The sequence below is a fragment of the Balaenoptera ricei genome, chromosome 4 (genome assembly GCF_028023285.1).
Source record: "Balaenoptera ricei isolate mBalRic1 chromosome 4, mBalRic1.hap2, whole genome shotgun sequence".
In the NCBI taxonomy this organism is placed as follows: domain Eukaryota; kingdom Metazoa; phylum Chordata; class Mammalia; order Artiodactyla; family Balaenopteridae; genus Balaenoptera; species Balaenoptera ricei.
In genome coordinates this window covers 62,512,582-62,526,731 of record NC_082642.1, presented here as the reverse complement: position 1 = coordinate 62,526,731, position 14,150 = coordinate 62,512,582, and the positions used below count along the sequence as shown (strand labels likewise).

Genomic DNA, 14,150 nt, shown 5'->3' with positions numbered 1-14,150 from the left:
TCTCTGTAATCTGAGGAAATTATAGATTAACACTGATCACAGTTATACTGTAAATATAACAGAAGAAATTGTCCTTGGTATTAGCTCAAGAATATAGGCTATGATTACTAATAAGACCAGTGAAATATTGGGAAAATAATGTAAAATGGTGCTTTGGGTTACATTAATGGGCATAAGAATGCCGATATATAAAAAATATTAATCACTCACTGAAGAGTCTTTAATACAATAGTAATTATTACTATTCTAAATAAAACATTAGAATTGGATGAAACATAAGCAGAGCAACATGCTTTTTGCATACTGTTTCAATAAACAAGTAACATTCTGACCAAAGGGCTCAATATTTTTTCCCTGGATAAAGGTCGCAAAACATTATTGTCTTTTGATATTCCTGCTCCACTGTGTAAATTATTGAGAATTTATACATTAAAAAAAATGTATTTTCTAAGAGTCCCTGAAACATATATGGGAATATTATTTACATTGCCAGTGATAGCATAAGTTACTTCCAAAAGGAATTTCTTATGTTTTATAATCTGCAAATTGGACTTTTAAAAAAAATATGGGATGATCCCTTTAGTCGTGGCATTTTTCATTAGTGCCTGTCTTAACTGGTTCTCTAATCTTAACCCTAGCAATAGCATTAATAAGCTTATACAGGAAGCACTAGAGGAAATGACATACCTAAATGAACAAAATAAATAAAATCAAGGATCAACCTGAAGCCTCACTGTCTTTCTATGTTTTAGGTACTTTAAATTACACTTTGAGTATATGTGCAGTAAGAAAGATGGTCTGTCTCTTTGCTGTGTGCTAAGCATAAGTCTGATCCAACCCCAGTGTACTTTTTTTTCTCAACTGGGATCAGTTAACCTCTAATACTGTAGCAGCCAGATGTTGTTATAAGAGTTCAGCAAGCGTTTGTACTCTCCTGAATTTTCTGAAGGGCATCTACATTATGTTAAATTTTTCTCACCTCATGTTTGCCTGTGTTGGCAGAAGTCCAGTCCTTCCTAATAACTTCTTTTGTTTTTTATTTTTTAATATTTATTTATTTATTTTTTTATACAGCAGGTTCTTATTAGTCATCCATGTTATACACATCAGTGTATACATGTCAATCCCAATCTCCCAATTCATCCCACCACCACCACCCCCCGCCGATTTCCCCCCTTGGTGTCCTTGTTTGTTTATTTTAACGAGTTTTAAATTCCTTTTAATTTTAACTGAGACATAGCACAATACAAATAGAAGGGTGTGGTTTTCTCCGTAGATCTAGAAGTTTCTATTTATATAGCTGAATTACTGGTATACTCTCTGACCTTTACGTCCACCATTACTGTTCCTACTACTACCTCACCCTTGGGAATGGCAAGTTTGCTTTTCTTGATGGCTATAAATAAAATATTGATTCCTTACATATTACAGGTAAAATCATTTCCAAATTCTAGTCATTAAAATAAATCTTAGGGATATTTACATTTACTTTTTAAAAAACATACACACGTTTTTGTCAGTTATTTTTCTTCAGAATTGTCTCTGAGCACAAATAGACACAGAAAGGTCAGAATCTTAATTTATTCACAATTTCACTCCCACAAAAATTGTTTTCAAAATTGATTTCTGAAATGTTCATTAAAATTGGTGCCCTTTGGGACTTACCTTAGTCAGTTTTAATTGCTTAAATAATTACATACTGCATTAAGATTCTTCTTAGGGTACTAGCTACCTTCAAAGTAGATCTTTTAAGTTAAAAATAAAAGACAAACTCAATAATCATTAACCGTTTAATACATGACAATTGCCTGTAGCCACCCTTCTAAATCTTACAGTTTCCTTTGAGTCAATAGAGTGGGCATAATGTTATATGGCATATGTTAAGTCAAATCATGACTTTTATGATAATGACAATAGCACTTCTTTAAAGAATCCAATATTTTACACAAAGGCAATTTATATTAAAGGAATGCAAGATTATCTTATAAATTATTTATATTTAATATATATTTATCTAAATCAGAACAATGATTCAGGATATTAAAAATATACCTGCACTATGCATTTCCAAATTTATGCCTTGAATATTCATTGCCTTGGCCTTTTTTAAAGAACCTTGTGAGCAGTACCAAATGATATATATAGTTATGTTCTGTTAGTATGTTTTGAACGGATTATGTTTTCCTACTATGAAAGAAACACACATATTGAAGAAACCAACTAAGTCAACCTTTGGAATAGATCAAGATAAAGTGGTCACTACCCTACTGGAACAAAGTGATAACCTGACTCAGATCTGTGCTTCTGGAACTTTTCCACTGAAGCGCCCTATAAAGTGGCTGAGAGTGAACTCATATTTAGCAAAATTAGAGATGTGCTCTCAATTTCTTTAAAGCCTGTGTTTTTCTAAAAGATTTTGCATACTGGTCTATTTTGTCTCCATATCTGTTTTGATAGAAGAATGTTACACACCATCAAATAAAATTGGTTCACTAGGAAGTGGTACCATGTTTATCCTATCCTCTTACAAGGCACAGTGTGGCATTGTCCTAGAATTTAAGATACATGGCACAGTGGCTGGCTACGGGGTAGATGATAAGATTGGGGTGTTGAATTGTTGTGGAATTGACTGGGTTTACAGATGTTTTGTTTTAGTTAATATTAAAATTAGCTTGCCTTTCTCTGAATGTAGAAAAAATTAGGGAAGAATAACCCAGAAGTGCTCTTTATGACATAGGGAAAGTAATTTGGGATTCACAAATTGAGGTAAACCAAAATGGATGATAATCTAAAGTTCATTTTCTCATAAACTCTGTTGCATGAATTTAACTGTTCTAAGTTCAGGGGACTGGTATTTTGTATCTTTAAGCACTCATTCAGAATTTTAAAAACAGTTGATTTAAAATTTTTTAATTTTTTTTTTTAGGCTGGACATCACAGAGACCTTCAACAGCAAATTTACCACTTTGCAACTCTGTGAAAAGAAGTTCCAGCCGCCTTTCCTCTTCTCATCCCCGGTCAAGAAATACAGCTGCTCGATCACTCTCTAGCGCTGCTTCTGAAATTTCAGAAATTGAATATATTGATGATACTGACCATGACGAGCCTTTCTTAGACGACACTGCTGATCAACAAACCTTAGACAGTTTGGAAAAAGAATTAAATGCACTGAGAAATCCTGCAGGTAATGCTATTTTTTCACCGTAGACAACATTAACTCTGCCTTCCACCTGATTCTTCATATCATGCTCCAAGAAAACAAGCCTTTCCCTTCTCTTTTAACCATCAACCTTTGTGTCTGTTTTCTTGACTATCCCCCGATGTCACCCTGAAAATGTTATAAAACGTGTGGGTGCCCAGCCATATCAGAGATAGTCCCCTTAGCTCACATAATACACGGTTAAATTGTGGCTTAAGGACCTTCATCCTTCATGCGGACAGAACAAAATTTTTTTTTCTCCTTCCTACAAACTCAGTGAGTGGCTAATCTCTGTTGCTTTATAAAAGCCATTGCCCAACACACTTTGAGAAGTGAGCTGTTCGATCTTTTGAAGCAGTGTTTCTCAAGTTTCAATGTGTACGCAGATGCCCCAGGGGTCTTGTTAAAATGCAGATTCTGATTCTTATGTCTGGGATGGGGCCTGAGATTCTGCATTTTTATAAGACTTCCCAGTTTTGAACCTTTTATTTTGATTCATTTCTAGAAGTTTTGATTGTGGCATTCTGGAGAATGTCTGAGTTTTATCTTTATGGTCAATTGGCAAGTTATCTAGATTAATTGAGTGGATCACAGTTTTTTTCCCTCTGCACTCAGTAGACATTTCTCCAGTGTCTTCTGTCCCTGGATATGGTGCTAGTTAGTCCTTTGGCATGGCTTTTCCAGTTAACTTTTGTTTGGTTGAATTTAATTGTCAAATACTTTTCTTCCCCTCAGGTAGAGCTCATGGTAACTCTATTACTGAGGTCCTGTCATGTTTGAGAATGCCTGCTACCTTTGTATTTGAATGGCAAATTGACTGTGGGTAATTTCCTTGGGTCACTTTTCTCTTCAACCTTGAACATACTGATTCATTGTCTCCTGGGTCTGAATTTTCTGTGAAATAGTCTGAGGTCTCCGATTTTTTACTTCACCCTCTCTCTTGCATGTGACTTGCTTCTTTCCTGACTGGATGTTAGAAGAGTTTTTTTCTTAATCTTTGAAATTCAGTTACCGGACCAGGATTATGTTTCAGTGTCAGTAATTCAGCATTCTTAAAACGCTTAAATTCCTGCTTATTTTCAGAGAAATTGTCTGCTATTATATATTTGAGTTGCTTTTCTGTTCCATTTGGCTTTCTCCTGCTGAGACCTGTTTTGTTTATGTTGGATCTTCTTACATTTTCCTCAACTGTTTTAACCTGTTTTTATCTTCCTTTGCATTTACTGACATCTTCTATGTCAGAATTTCAATTTTCAGCTGGTTTTAGTCCTTTCTTTATTGATTGACTTAATAAATTAGCCCTTTACAGGTATTGCTTTGACTTTTTTTGGTAATTTTTACTTTGATATAATTTCAGATTTACAGATAATTTGCAAGAACGGAAGAATAGTACAAGGAACTCCCATATACACTTTACCCAGTTCACCATCTGTTTGTCTTTTACCTCATTTGCATATATGTACACACACACACACACACACACACACACACAAACACAACACTTTTCTGAACCATTTGAGAAGAAGTTATAAACATCATGACCCTTTTCCAAAAAATACTTCAGTGTATTTTCCACGAACAACAGCATTTTCTTATATAACCACGGTACAATGATCAAAATCAGGAAATTTAACAATGATACACTATAATTCTCTAATCCATAGTGTGTATCTAATTTTTTAAATTGTCTCAGTGATGTTCATTATAGCTTGTTTTTTTCTGGTGCAAGATCCAGTCCAGGAACAAGTGATCATTTAATTTATTTTCCTTTTTGATGTCTGACATGTTGTTGTTTGATCTTTGATATTAGTTTTATTCTTTTTAAAAATGTCATTTTCATTATTTCTTCTGTAGCCCAAGGACTTATGGGGGAATTTTGTTATGGTCTTGATCTGTTATCTACCAGGTTGGTCTTTCATTTAATCATTCTTTGTGTGCCATGGATTCTTGGATTCCAGTTTGTTTGCATAACTAGTTGCCGTCAGTTCCACGTATCTTACTTGCTCACCTGCATTGTGGGTGGCTTTGCTCATATCTTCTGTCTTTTCTGATATAGTGAGACCGCATTCTCCCTGAAACTCTCTCCACCTGTACTGAGATGTGTTAATCTTCTCTTTGGAGCTACTATTTGGGGGTTGGCTGTTGCACTCTTTTCTGTATCCTGCTGGCTCAAAGGCACAGGAAGGATACATGAAGGACTGGGGAGTTTAACCTCTTTTGTTGGAGGATCTGGGCTCTTTTGTCTTTTTTTATGGATTTTATTAAACACCAAACTTTACTGGACCTGATTTCAAGTGTGTTCTGTCCCTGGGGGGGGACACCTGCGAGTTTGCAATTTTCTTGCCTCTGCTGAGATCTTCTGGTGGATGTTTAGGGCTTAAAAATATTTAAAATGTTTTCTCCTTACTTCCCCTTCACCCACTTTTCTCTAAATTCGTGTGGTATTGGTGAGACTTGTCAGCACCTTAGGTGACTCTCCTTTTCCTGTTACTAGTTTGTGTGCGTACTGGGTGGGGAGGGGAGGGGGTGGACAGCAGTAGCCCCCAGCTATACGTTAATGAATCTTCTGTTTATTACTTTGGTTGTCCCTTGTCAAAGTTTATTATGTGAACTTATACCTCTTTCTTTGGTTCTTTTTATGATTTTATTTTATTTTTTTATTTTTCTGCTTTTTCCATTCATTTCATTAGGGATTGGGGGAGGAGAGATTGTGATCCATCTTTACCTGTCATTCATTTGCCTGACTCCACATTACTAAAAATCAAATGGAAATATCCTTGGAGGTAATTCTCACATTAGAAGCCAATTCTAAAATGAAACATGTCAGGTCTGAACTGGATCAAAAGGATAATCGTACAATTTTAAATCAGAAGGTGAAGGTTTTTTACTTTGATAAATTGATAAGTTCCATTATTTACAAATGAAATATTTTATAAACAGTAGTCTGTTTTTGTTTCTAACCTCTCAGCTTTTCCATTTCCTCTGTCAGGTTTGTCCTTCCATGCTTCACTTTTTCTCCGTGTCACTCATTTCCTCGTACTCCAACACCAATATTTTCACTAGAATACATAACTTTTCATATATAAAAGCAAGCACCCACTATGTAGCCTGTGAACTGCCAGGGCTTTCTGATAGTTCAGGAGCAGAATGCAATCACTTATACACACTCTACGCAGGAACAGCTCTCTTTCTATTTGGGAAGATTGGCCTTGGATGAGTGCACAGCTTTGGAGACACTCACCTGGAGCTGAGGAAGGAAGAGGACAGCACATCAGCTGAATCATCCCAACAGTCAGTGAGGGGACAGATGCTGTGGTGCAATCAGGCCTTATTCTAGAAAATTCACTGATTCAGCACAGGCTTTTGTGTTCTGTTCAGCATCACTGGGCAGAAAAATTCCGCCTACATGTCACTACTCATGGTGCATTCCGGAAAAACTTCATGAGGTCTGGTCTCACACAAACACAGCTACACAATTGAACTCTTAAGCAAATATAAATGAGTTTGCCTGTGAAACCTGCCTTTTTGTGAGCAGCAAACCTTCTGACTTGTTTTCTGTTAGCTCTAGGATAGATACATCCACTTCCTCTAAGCTCTAGGAAAAGAGCCAAGGAGCCTGGAGAAGAAAAGACAGAAAATAATTATAATACATTGAGTAGTTTCTCCTTTGACTCTGATTGCTGAAGCTGACAGTAGAGCCATTTCAAAAGGAGGTGGGGCCGGCAGGGGGCTAGGGGTGTGCATGCGCGCGCGCGTGTGTGTCTGTGTGTGTGTGTGTGTGTGTTTGCGTGCACGTGTATGCAGGTTGCAGATACAACTCCCTGCTGAATCAGGAGACAAGGGGCAGCAAGGCAGGGTGGTTGAGAATCAGGCTCTGGGGCCAGGGGTCCAGCTCTGAAACTTAGAACCACCAATTCCTAGCTTCTTGACATTGGGCAAATTACTTTCTTAAACTCACGCTGCATCAGTTTCCAGGTATGAAAGATGAGTATGATAATAGGCCCTATCATAAAATTGTTCAATGACTGAATTTCACTACAGGTATATATTAAATATTATATTTATAAAAAATTTCTCTCTCCACACACACACATGCACACACACGTGCATTTTAACATTTAAGTGCCCAGCACATAGTCTGTCCTGAAAACACTATTAAATTATATAAGAAACCAATGGGTGGTGCTTTTGACGTACAGTAAGGTATGGTGCACTTGACAAGTCCAATTTTTAGTCAAAAACATATAAAAGCTGTTTCCGTTCTAGAACTATGTTTTTTTCTGGGCACTTTGAGGATTATAGTTAGCTATAGTTCAGGCCGTATTTTTACTCCCTCTGCAAATATCTTTGTAAATAACACTATAGTCACTCCCTTAATGAACTCAACATATCAGTATCATTTACTTACCAAGGCACTTTTTCAGTTTTTGGATATTGTTATAGCCTGAAGAATTTGGAAATATCAGAAGATATGCATTACGAGAAAGTATCAGTAATAATACACAGTAAAGCATTCATCTCTTCAATAGTTAAAAATGATTCATTTGTTTTAAACTCATTCTGATTTGTGGTTTAAGAGTTTTTGTGGTCCTTACATTTCCATGGCAATCTTATGCTTGTACGAGCCCAAAGGTACTGAGCCAAGTAATTAAAGAGAGGAAAAGACTTTTTCTTAAACAAGAAAGAATAAAAATCTACCTGATATTAGCAGATGTAGCCATACTGCCTGTGAAGTAAAAGAGTGAGGCAGTAGTTTCCTGAGTAATTAGAAGGTTGACCAGCAAGTAAGATATTAAACTGTAAAAGGGCTAATCAGGATTTATAGTTAGCTAATTAACTAGATAACCCTTGTAAAGACAGTCAGGTTGAGTTGGGTTAGAATGGCAATCTGTTTGCTTTAGGGCATCTGAATTTCAGGGAAAAAAAATTGAGTGACACCTAAAAGTGAAAGTCGACATATTAAATACATTCTGATGTAAAGAATATGAAACCATTCAACGAGTAGTAATAATCACTGTTTAGTCTGCCATGAAATGTTGCTCCATTTGATCTTCACAGCTACCCCGTGAGGTTGATGGGGCCGGTGCTGCTTTTCATTCCCCCTGTGTGGCTACAGTAACTTGTGCTCTGGATGGCACAGTAACTGCCTCCCCTGGGTGCTCAGAAGCCCCCAGGCACAAACCCAGGCAAGTCTGCCCCACATTCCTTTGTCTTACCACCAGACCACAGTGCCACTTAAACAGTGTGAAATCCTTCCTTCAAATCACTATTGTGATCACTTGAGAGGGAGAGGGTGTGGGCAGAGTGAAGGCAAAGGAAAGAAGGGATGGAGGATAAAGAAGGCAAGACAGTGGGTGATGAGGAAGACGCTGGCGGGCTGGGCACGGGCTCACAGGTTACAGGGCGAGGGTCCTGGTGGTCACACCTCCCAAACATTGGGGTGTCCTTTGTATGTGTATCTAGTTCTTGTTTTTGTTGTTGGTGGTGAATTCCTTATTGGGAAATAGCCTGTCTGCTTTGTTTTTGTTCTTTGAAGTTTTTAACCTGTTTCTTTGGTCCTTCCTTTCTTCTTTACTTCATTTCTTTTTTTTTTTTTTTAACAGCTTTATTGGAGTATAATTGCTTTACAATGGTGTGTTTGTTTCTGCTGTATAACAAAGTGAATCAGCTATACGTATACATATATCCCCATATTCATATGTGTTTATTTCCCCATAGAATAAAGTTTTATGTACATGTTTTAAATGACCTGAGTTTTAGAAATACACTGTAGAACTTTGTATTTAGTCAGTTTTCCTCCTTGGCCATTCTTTATTATTGCATTTAAGAGATTCTTCAGTGATCAGAGAACATACACTCTTACTCCAGGGATAGAAAAGATTTAACTTCAGTCCACTCCTCAACAATCAGCTGACTTGACAGTTTTAAAGTAAAATCTCCAATGTAAACATCAATGCAGTCTTCCTTGGTCGTATATGAGAAAAATCAGAAGACTTAGGTTTTTGTACGGTTGACCTCTTAGGTTTTAACGCTAACCTGCAGTAGGGTTTTTGTTAGCAGTTTTATTTTTCTCTGCCTTGAAAGTCAAGTGATGTCACCTTTGTTCCTGCTAACTTCACAAGGTATTCTGAAATACAATTTTGAGAATGAATAATTAAACAAAAATAGTCTCATCCTATTTGCACAATTTGGATTAGCTCTGCACTCATTCAGTTAGGACTCAAATGCCTAACAGAGGTTGAATATCTCTCCTGGTGGGATTCCTTAGATCTAAGTATCACCACTGGGTTTTAGCACTGTGGTTCTACCAATTCCAAATTCTGAATTGACTGCTTTCCCACGGGTAACATTCTCTATCACCGGGGTATGTGAAGGGACCTTGCCTGCCTGTTTTCTTTCATCTTGTGGAAAAACAGGAGAGAAGATAGTAGCCTAATGCTAAAGAATTAGATTCTGGAACATAGTGATTTATTGTTTCGGTGAGCTAAAAGAGCTTAGGTTGAGTTCCAGTTCTTCTGTTATGTAGTTGCATGACTTTGAATAAGTTATCAATCCCCGGTGGGCCGTCAATTTCCTAATCTCCAGCAAGTGGGGATGGGACAAAAATTTTAGCTGAGGAATCTTTTGTTTTTCTCAAAATTAATCTTATAGAGAGTTCCCAAACATAAACGAGACCAGGGAAAGCTGTCCTGCTTGCTTTGGGGTGGTGGTGGGAGCCTTATCCCTCAGCCTACTGAATTTCTCCATGTATCATAATTAAGAAGTCACTGGGATTTTAAGGACACTTCCAGTTGTAAATGTATTGAGCTCTATCTTGTGGGAGGAATAATCTAAGTTACCTTCTGTAGGGGAAGCTCTGCTTGCTTAAAAACTTCAAGTTATTTCTAACCAGCCCCCCACCACAAAAGTATCTTTTGTCAAGTGTATTAATACTCGCAGTTTGGTGTTTGGTCCTTCTGATCTTGGCGCTTTCATAGGAGTGAAGGGAGGAACAGCAGCCAGTAGTTTTAACAGTTTTAAAAGTCTCCATAACATAACCTCATGTATAAGTTAGATGGCTCTTACAACTTTATCAATGACAAAACGAGGGCATTATGACCTAACATAGCAATTGTATTTATTTCTATACTTGACTTTTGGGTAGTTCATGTAAAGATGTGTTTGCTTATACATTTGCTTATTTAGCTTGCACTATTTGTCCTTACTCAGGCTGAATCACCGGCCAGCTTCATGCAAAGGAAAAAGAATTAAGGCTTCAACCCTTTCACATACACGTGGCTATTATCTACCCAAACAAAGCAAGGAAGTCTAAAAAGAAAGGGTAGCTTTCAAGACTAACCATTGCCTCAGACTGTGTGTGGGCAAAACTTTTAATTCTTAGAAGATAAAAAGATATAGTAAAGTATTTAACATTCAGGCAAGTTTAGGAGTTGCCCAGTATTGTAACTTTAAAGAGGCTCGCTTGATTTTCTTTGGAATTTTGGGAATTTTTAGGGCATTTGACACTTAAAATATCAAACAATCAAAATTTGTATATTAAAAAATCAATGTGGCTGGGTAAAGTAAGTCAGATAGAGGAAGACAAATACTGTCTATACTACACTATACAAATACTAATCAAATATCACTTCTATGTGGACTCTGAAAAAACCAAAATCATAGAAACAGAGAAAAGTGGTGGTTGCCGGGAGAGGAGAGTGGGAGAAATGGGGAGATGTTAGTCAAACAGGATAAACTTATAAGATGAATAAGTTATAAGATGAATAACTTCTGGGGATCTAATGTACAGCATAGTAATTATAATTAGTAATACTGTATTGTATACTTGAAAGTTGCTAGGAGAGAAGATCTTAAATGTTCTCACCACAAAAAAGAAATGGTAGTTATGTGGAATAATGGAGGTATAAACTAACACTATGGTGGTAATCATTTTACAATATATGTGTCTCTAATCAACACATTGTACACCTTAAACTTACACAGTGTTACATGTGAATTGTATCTCAACAAAGCTGAAGAAAATTGGGGAATTTGCTAAAAATAAATCAGTGTGATTAAAGTGACTTGATACCCATGCCCTCATTTGGAATCTCAGATCAAACGTACCTCACATTCAGCCCACCTCTCCAGCACTAAAAAATTGAGATGATTGAAAATCTATACTGACCATCTTTGTACTGCTTGTAATTTACTTTGAGTAAACTTCCAGCACCATATGCTGCACATTTGTTTCTTGAATTTATGTGCTGACAATGCATGAAATAAAATATTTCAGATCCTTCAGAAAAACTTTACAGCCTAACCTCAGAAGAGTTACCAGCCTTCAACAACCATTCGCTGAATATAAGTCAGACTACTCGGAATTTCCGTAAGACCTCACGTGCAAGGGGCCCATGTGGAGTTGAGGAACAGAGGTAGGTTAAATCTGCAGCTTATGTGTACAGACAGTGCATAGTAAAATTTTTGACAAGCCCCAACTAGTTATCTTTACTACAAAAAGAAAGATTGTCCTCATGTGTGTACTTTATATGGCCACTGTTTGTAAAATGTTCAGGTCCTTTGCTGACCTATTATCAGGATTTAGTGAAAGGCTTATGAAGTTGTTACTTTAACGTGAAGAGATAATTCTCTGCTGCACAATGTGTGTCAGGAAAATGAAAAAACATTTGGAATTTAATAATCCTTCAGCATTTCTTCTTATACTGAAAAACAATTGCCTTGCTTGCATTCATTAACTTACTAAATTTCAACACTTTGCATTAATAGCCTCTTACTCAATGTATAGAACAGAATATTGAGAAGTCTCCTTGAAATCAAGTCTAGATCATTAATGATAGCATATTTTAATTTGTATAACTTCATTGTTTCCTTAATAAGATAAGAACATTTATTTAGAGATGGTGATCTGTTTATAAGGAACATGGGTTATACTAATAAATCTTCAGAAAAGTAGTCTATCATGTCAGGCTACTATTGACATACTGGAATTCCCTGAAAAAGGAAGAGGGATTCTTCTAAAAAGACTGAGATAAATGTAAAATAAAAGTCCCTTGAATTGTAAATTCCTTTGATTGGTTGAAGTCTAATATTGCACTAAAAGGGAATCAAGAGTCCACTACTCTGTCTTTCTGAAGGAGGAAATCATTTAGCTGTGGTCCAAGGATTTTTGCATTTCTGACGCCACGAATATTTTTTTTAAAGGGATCAATATAAAGTTGCTATTTTTTAAAAAAATTATTTATTTATTTATTTATTTATTTATTTATTTATTTATTTATTTTTGGCTGTGTTGGGTCTTCGTTTCTGTGCAAGGGCTTTCTCCAGTTGTGGCAAGCGGGGGCCACTCTTCATCGCGGTGAGCGGGCCTCTCACTATCGTGGCCTCCCTTGTTGTGGAGCACAGGCTCCAGCCGCGCAGGCTCAGTAGTTGTGGCTCACGGGCCCAGCTGCTCCGCGGCATGTGGGATCTTCCCAGACCAGGGCTCGAACCCGTGTCCCCTGCATCAGCAGGCAGGTTCTCAACCACTGCACCACCAGGGAAGCCCAAAGTTGCTATTTTTTCCCTAAAAAAGTCATTAAGAACAAAGTAACTAAACCAACTTCATGCTCTCACCATCATTTCATAAAAGGAAAGACATTTGTACTAAATATAAGGAGAATATACTAGTAGAATAAAGCACATTTCTTTAAAATTAAAAATTTCATGAAAAAGTTATTACCTTGTCCTTCTTTTCTCAGACCAGTGAAAACTTTTTTTTTTTTTTAATCACAGTTAGATATGAACTGGTCCACCGACAAGAGTTTAGGAAATGCTGGTTTAGCCTGTGTTGGGCATAAAATCCAAAGAAGAGTTCTATCTGTCACAGGGTGAACTATTGTATATTATTTAGTAGCATACATTGGCTGAAATTCTAGATAACTTGGAGCAAAATATCTGAACTATGCAGGCTCCTCTCTTTTCCCCCATTCTGCGTCTTTCCCCAAATCTCAGACAGCAACACACTAGAGTTTCCACGAGTTCCTTTCCACCATAAAATGCAACAAAATAAAATAACTATATAATTGCTGTTCTTAATTTTGGCTTTGCTATATCTTGACTGGCTATCCACATAGTCCTAATTTACTGTACACAAAAGAGATGATTTATCTGGCAGTCTATTCACTGGGATTCTGTTAAAGAGCCCATGTAATGATGAGTGTTCTTAACGATGACCCGGAGGCTCTGTAAGTTTGTGAAATACCTTCTGAACCATCAATGAACGACACAACAAGAGACCATAAAATCTTCTCTCCTTGGTTCCACTGTGGCTTTATTTCTTGGGAGAGGGAGAATGATGGGGATCTCTCACTACAAGGAGGCTTGGTGTATTGGGCACATTGAAAATTATGGTCTCAGTCTAAGACAGCCCCCTCACGTCTGCCTGCCTCCGATGACTTCAGCGTGTGTAGTATTGATCAGAAGATAAATGGAGAGTTGAAGCCTGGTTCTGTATATTGTGTATTGATCTTTTAATGTATTTCCAGCTCTTCTGAAAAAGATACTGAAATCCAGTCCTTGCTGACAGTTTCTGAAAGCAGTACGGATGAGGAGGAGGAAGATTTTCTTGACGAGCAACATGTCATTACACTCCCATGGTCAAAGAGTACCTAATGATCATTTGTCCATTACTTTTTCCATTTTGTACCCAGAATAAAGCAAACAACTGAAAAAAGTAATCAAATGATTACGTGTCCAGGTGCTGGAGATTTTGATTATTGTCTCTGATACTTCAAGGTTTGCAGACTAATATAAGTTAGTGAAATTACAAGTTTAAGGGCTTTTTCTTCCAAATGGTATATTGTATGTCAAATACTAATCTATATTGCAGATCATATTAGTAAAATTTAGTGAAATTTAAAAAGTAAGTGGCAGGGTGGTGGTGGTGTGATGAATTGGGAGATTGGGGTTGACA

General features: G+C 36.9%; 1 protein-coding gene across 2 annotated transcripts in view; it reads left to right on the top strand.

The window, feature by feature from the left end:
- Window positions 1-13,863, top strand: part of ZBBX (zinc finger B-box domain containing) — a 104,167-nt gene extending 90,304 nt beyond the window's left edge. For both annotated transcript variants that reach the window (XM_059921979.1, XM_059921978.1), the window contains 3 exons: window positions 2,927-3,184; window positions 11,475-11,613; window positions 13,723-13,863. In XM_059921979.1, coding sequence (XP_059777962.1) covers window positions 2,927-3,184; window positions 11,475-11,613; window positions 13,723-13,849 — 524 coding nt within the window. In that variant the 3' untranslated portion in view covers window positions 13,850-13,863. The remainder of the gene's footprint in view (window positions 1-2,926; window positions 3,185-11,474; window positions 11,614-13,722) is intronic.
- Window positions 13,864-14,150: the final 287 nt, after the last annotated feature.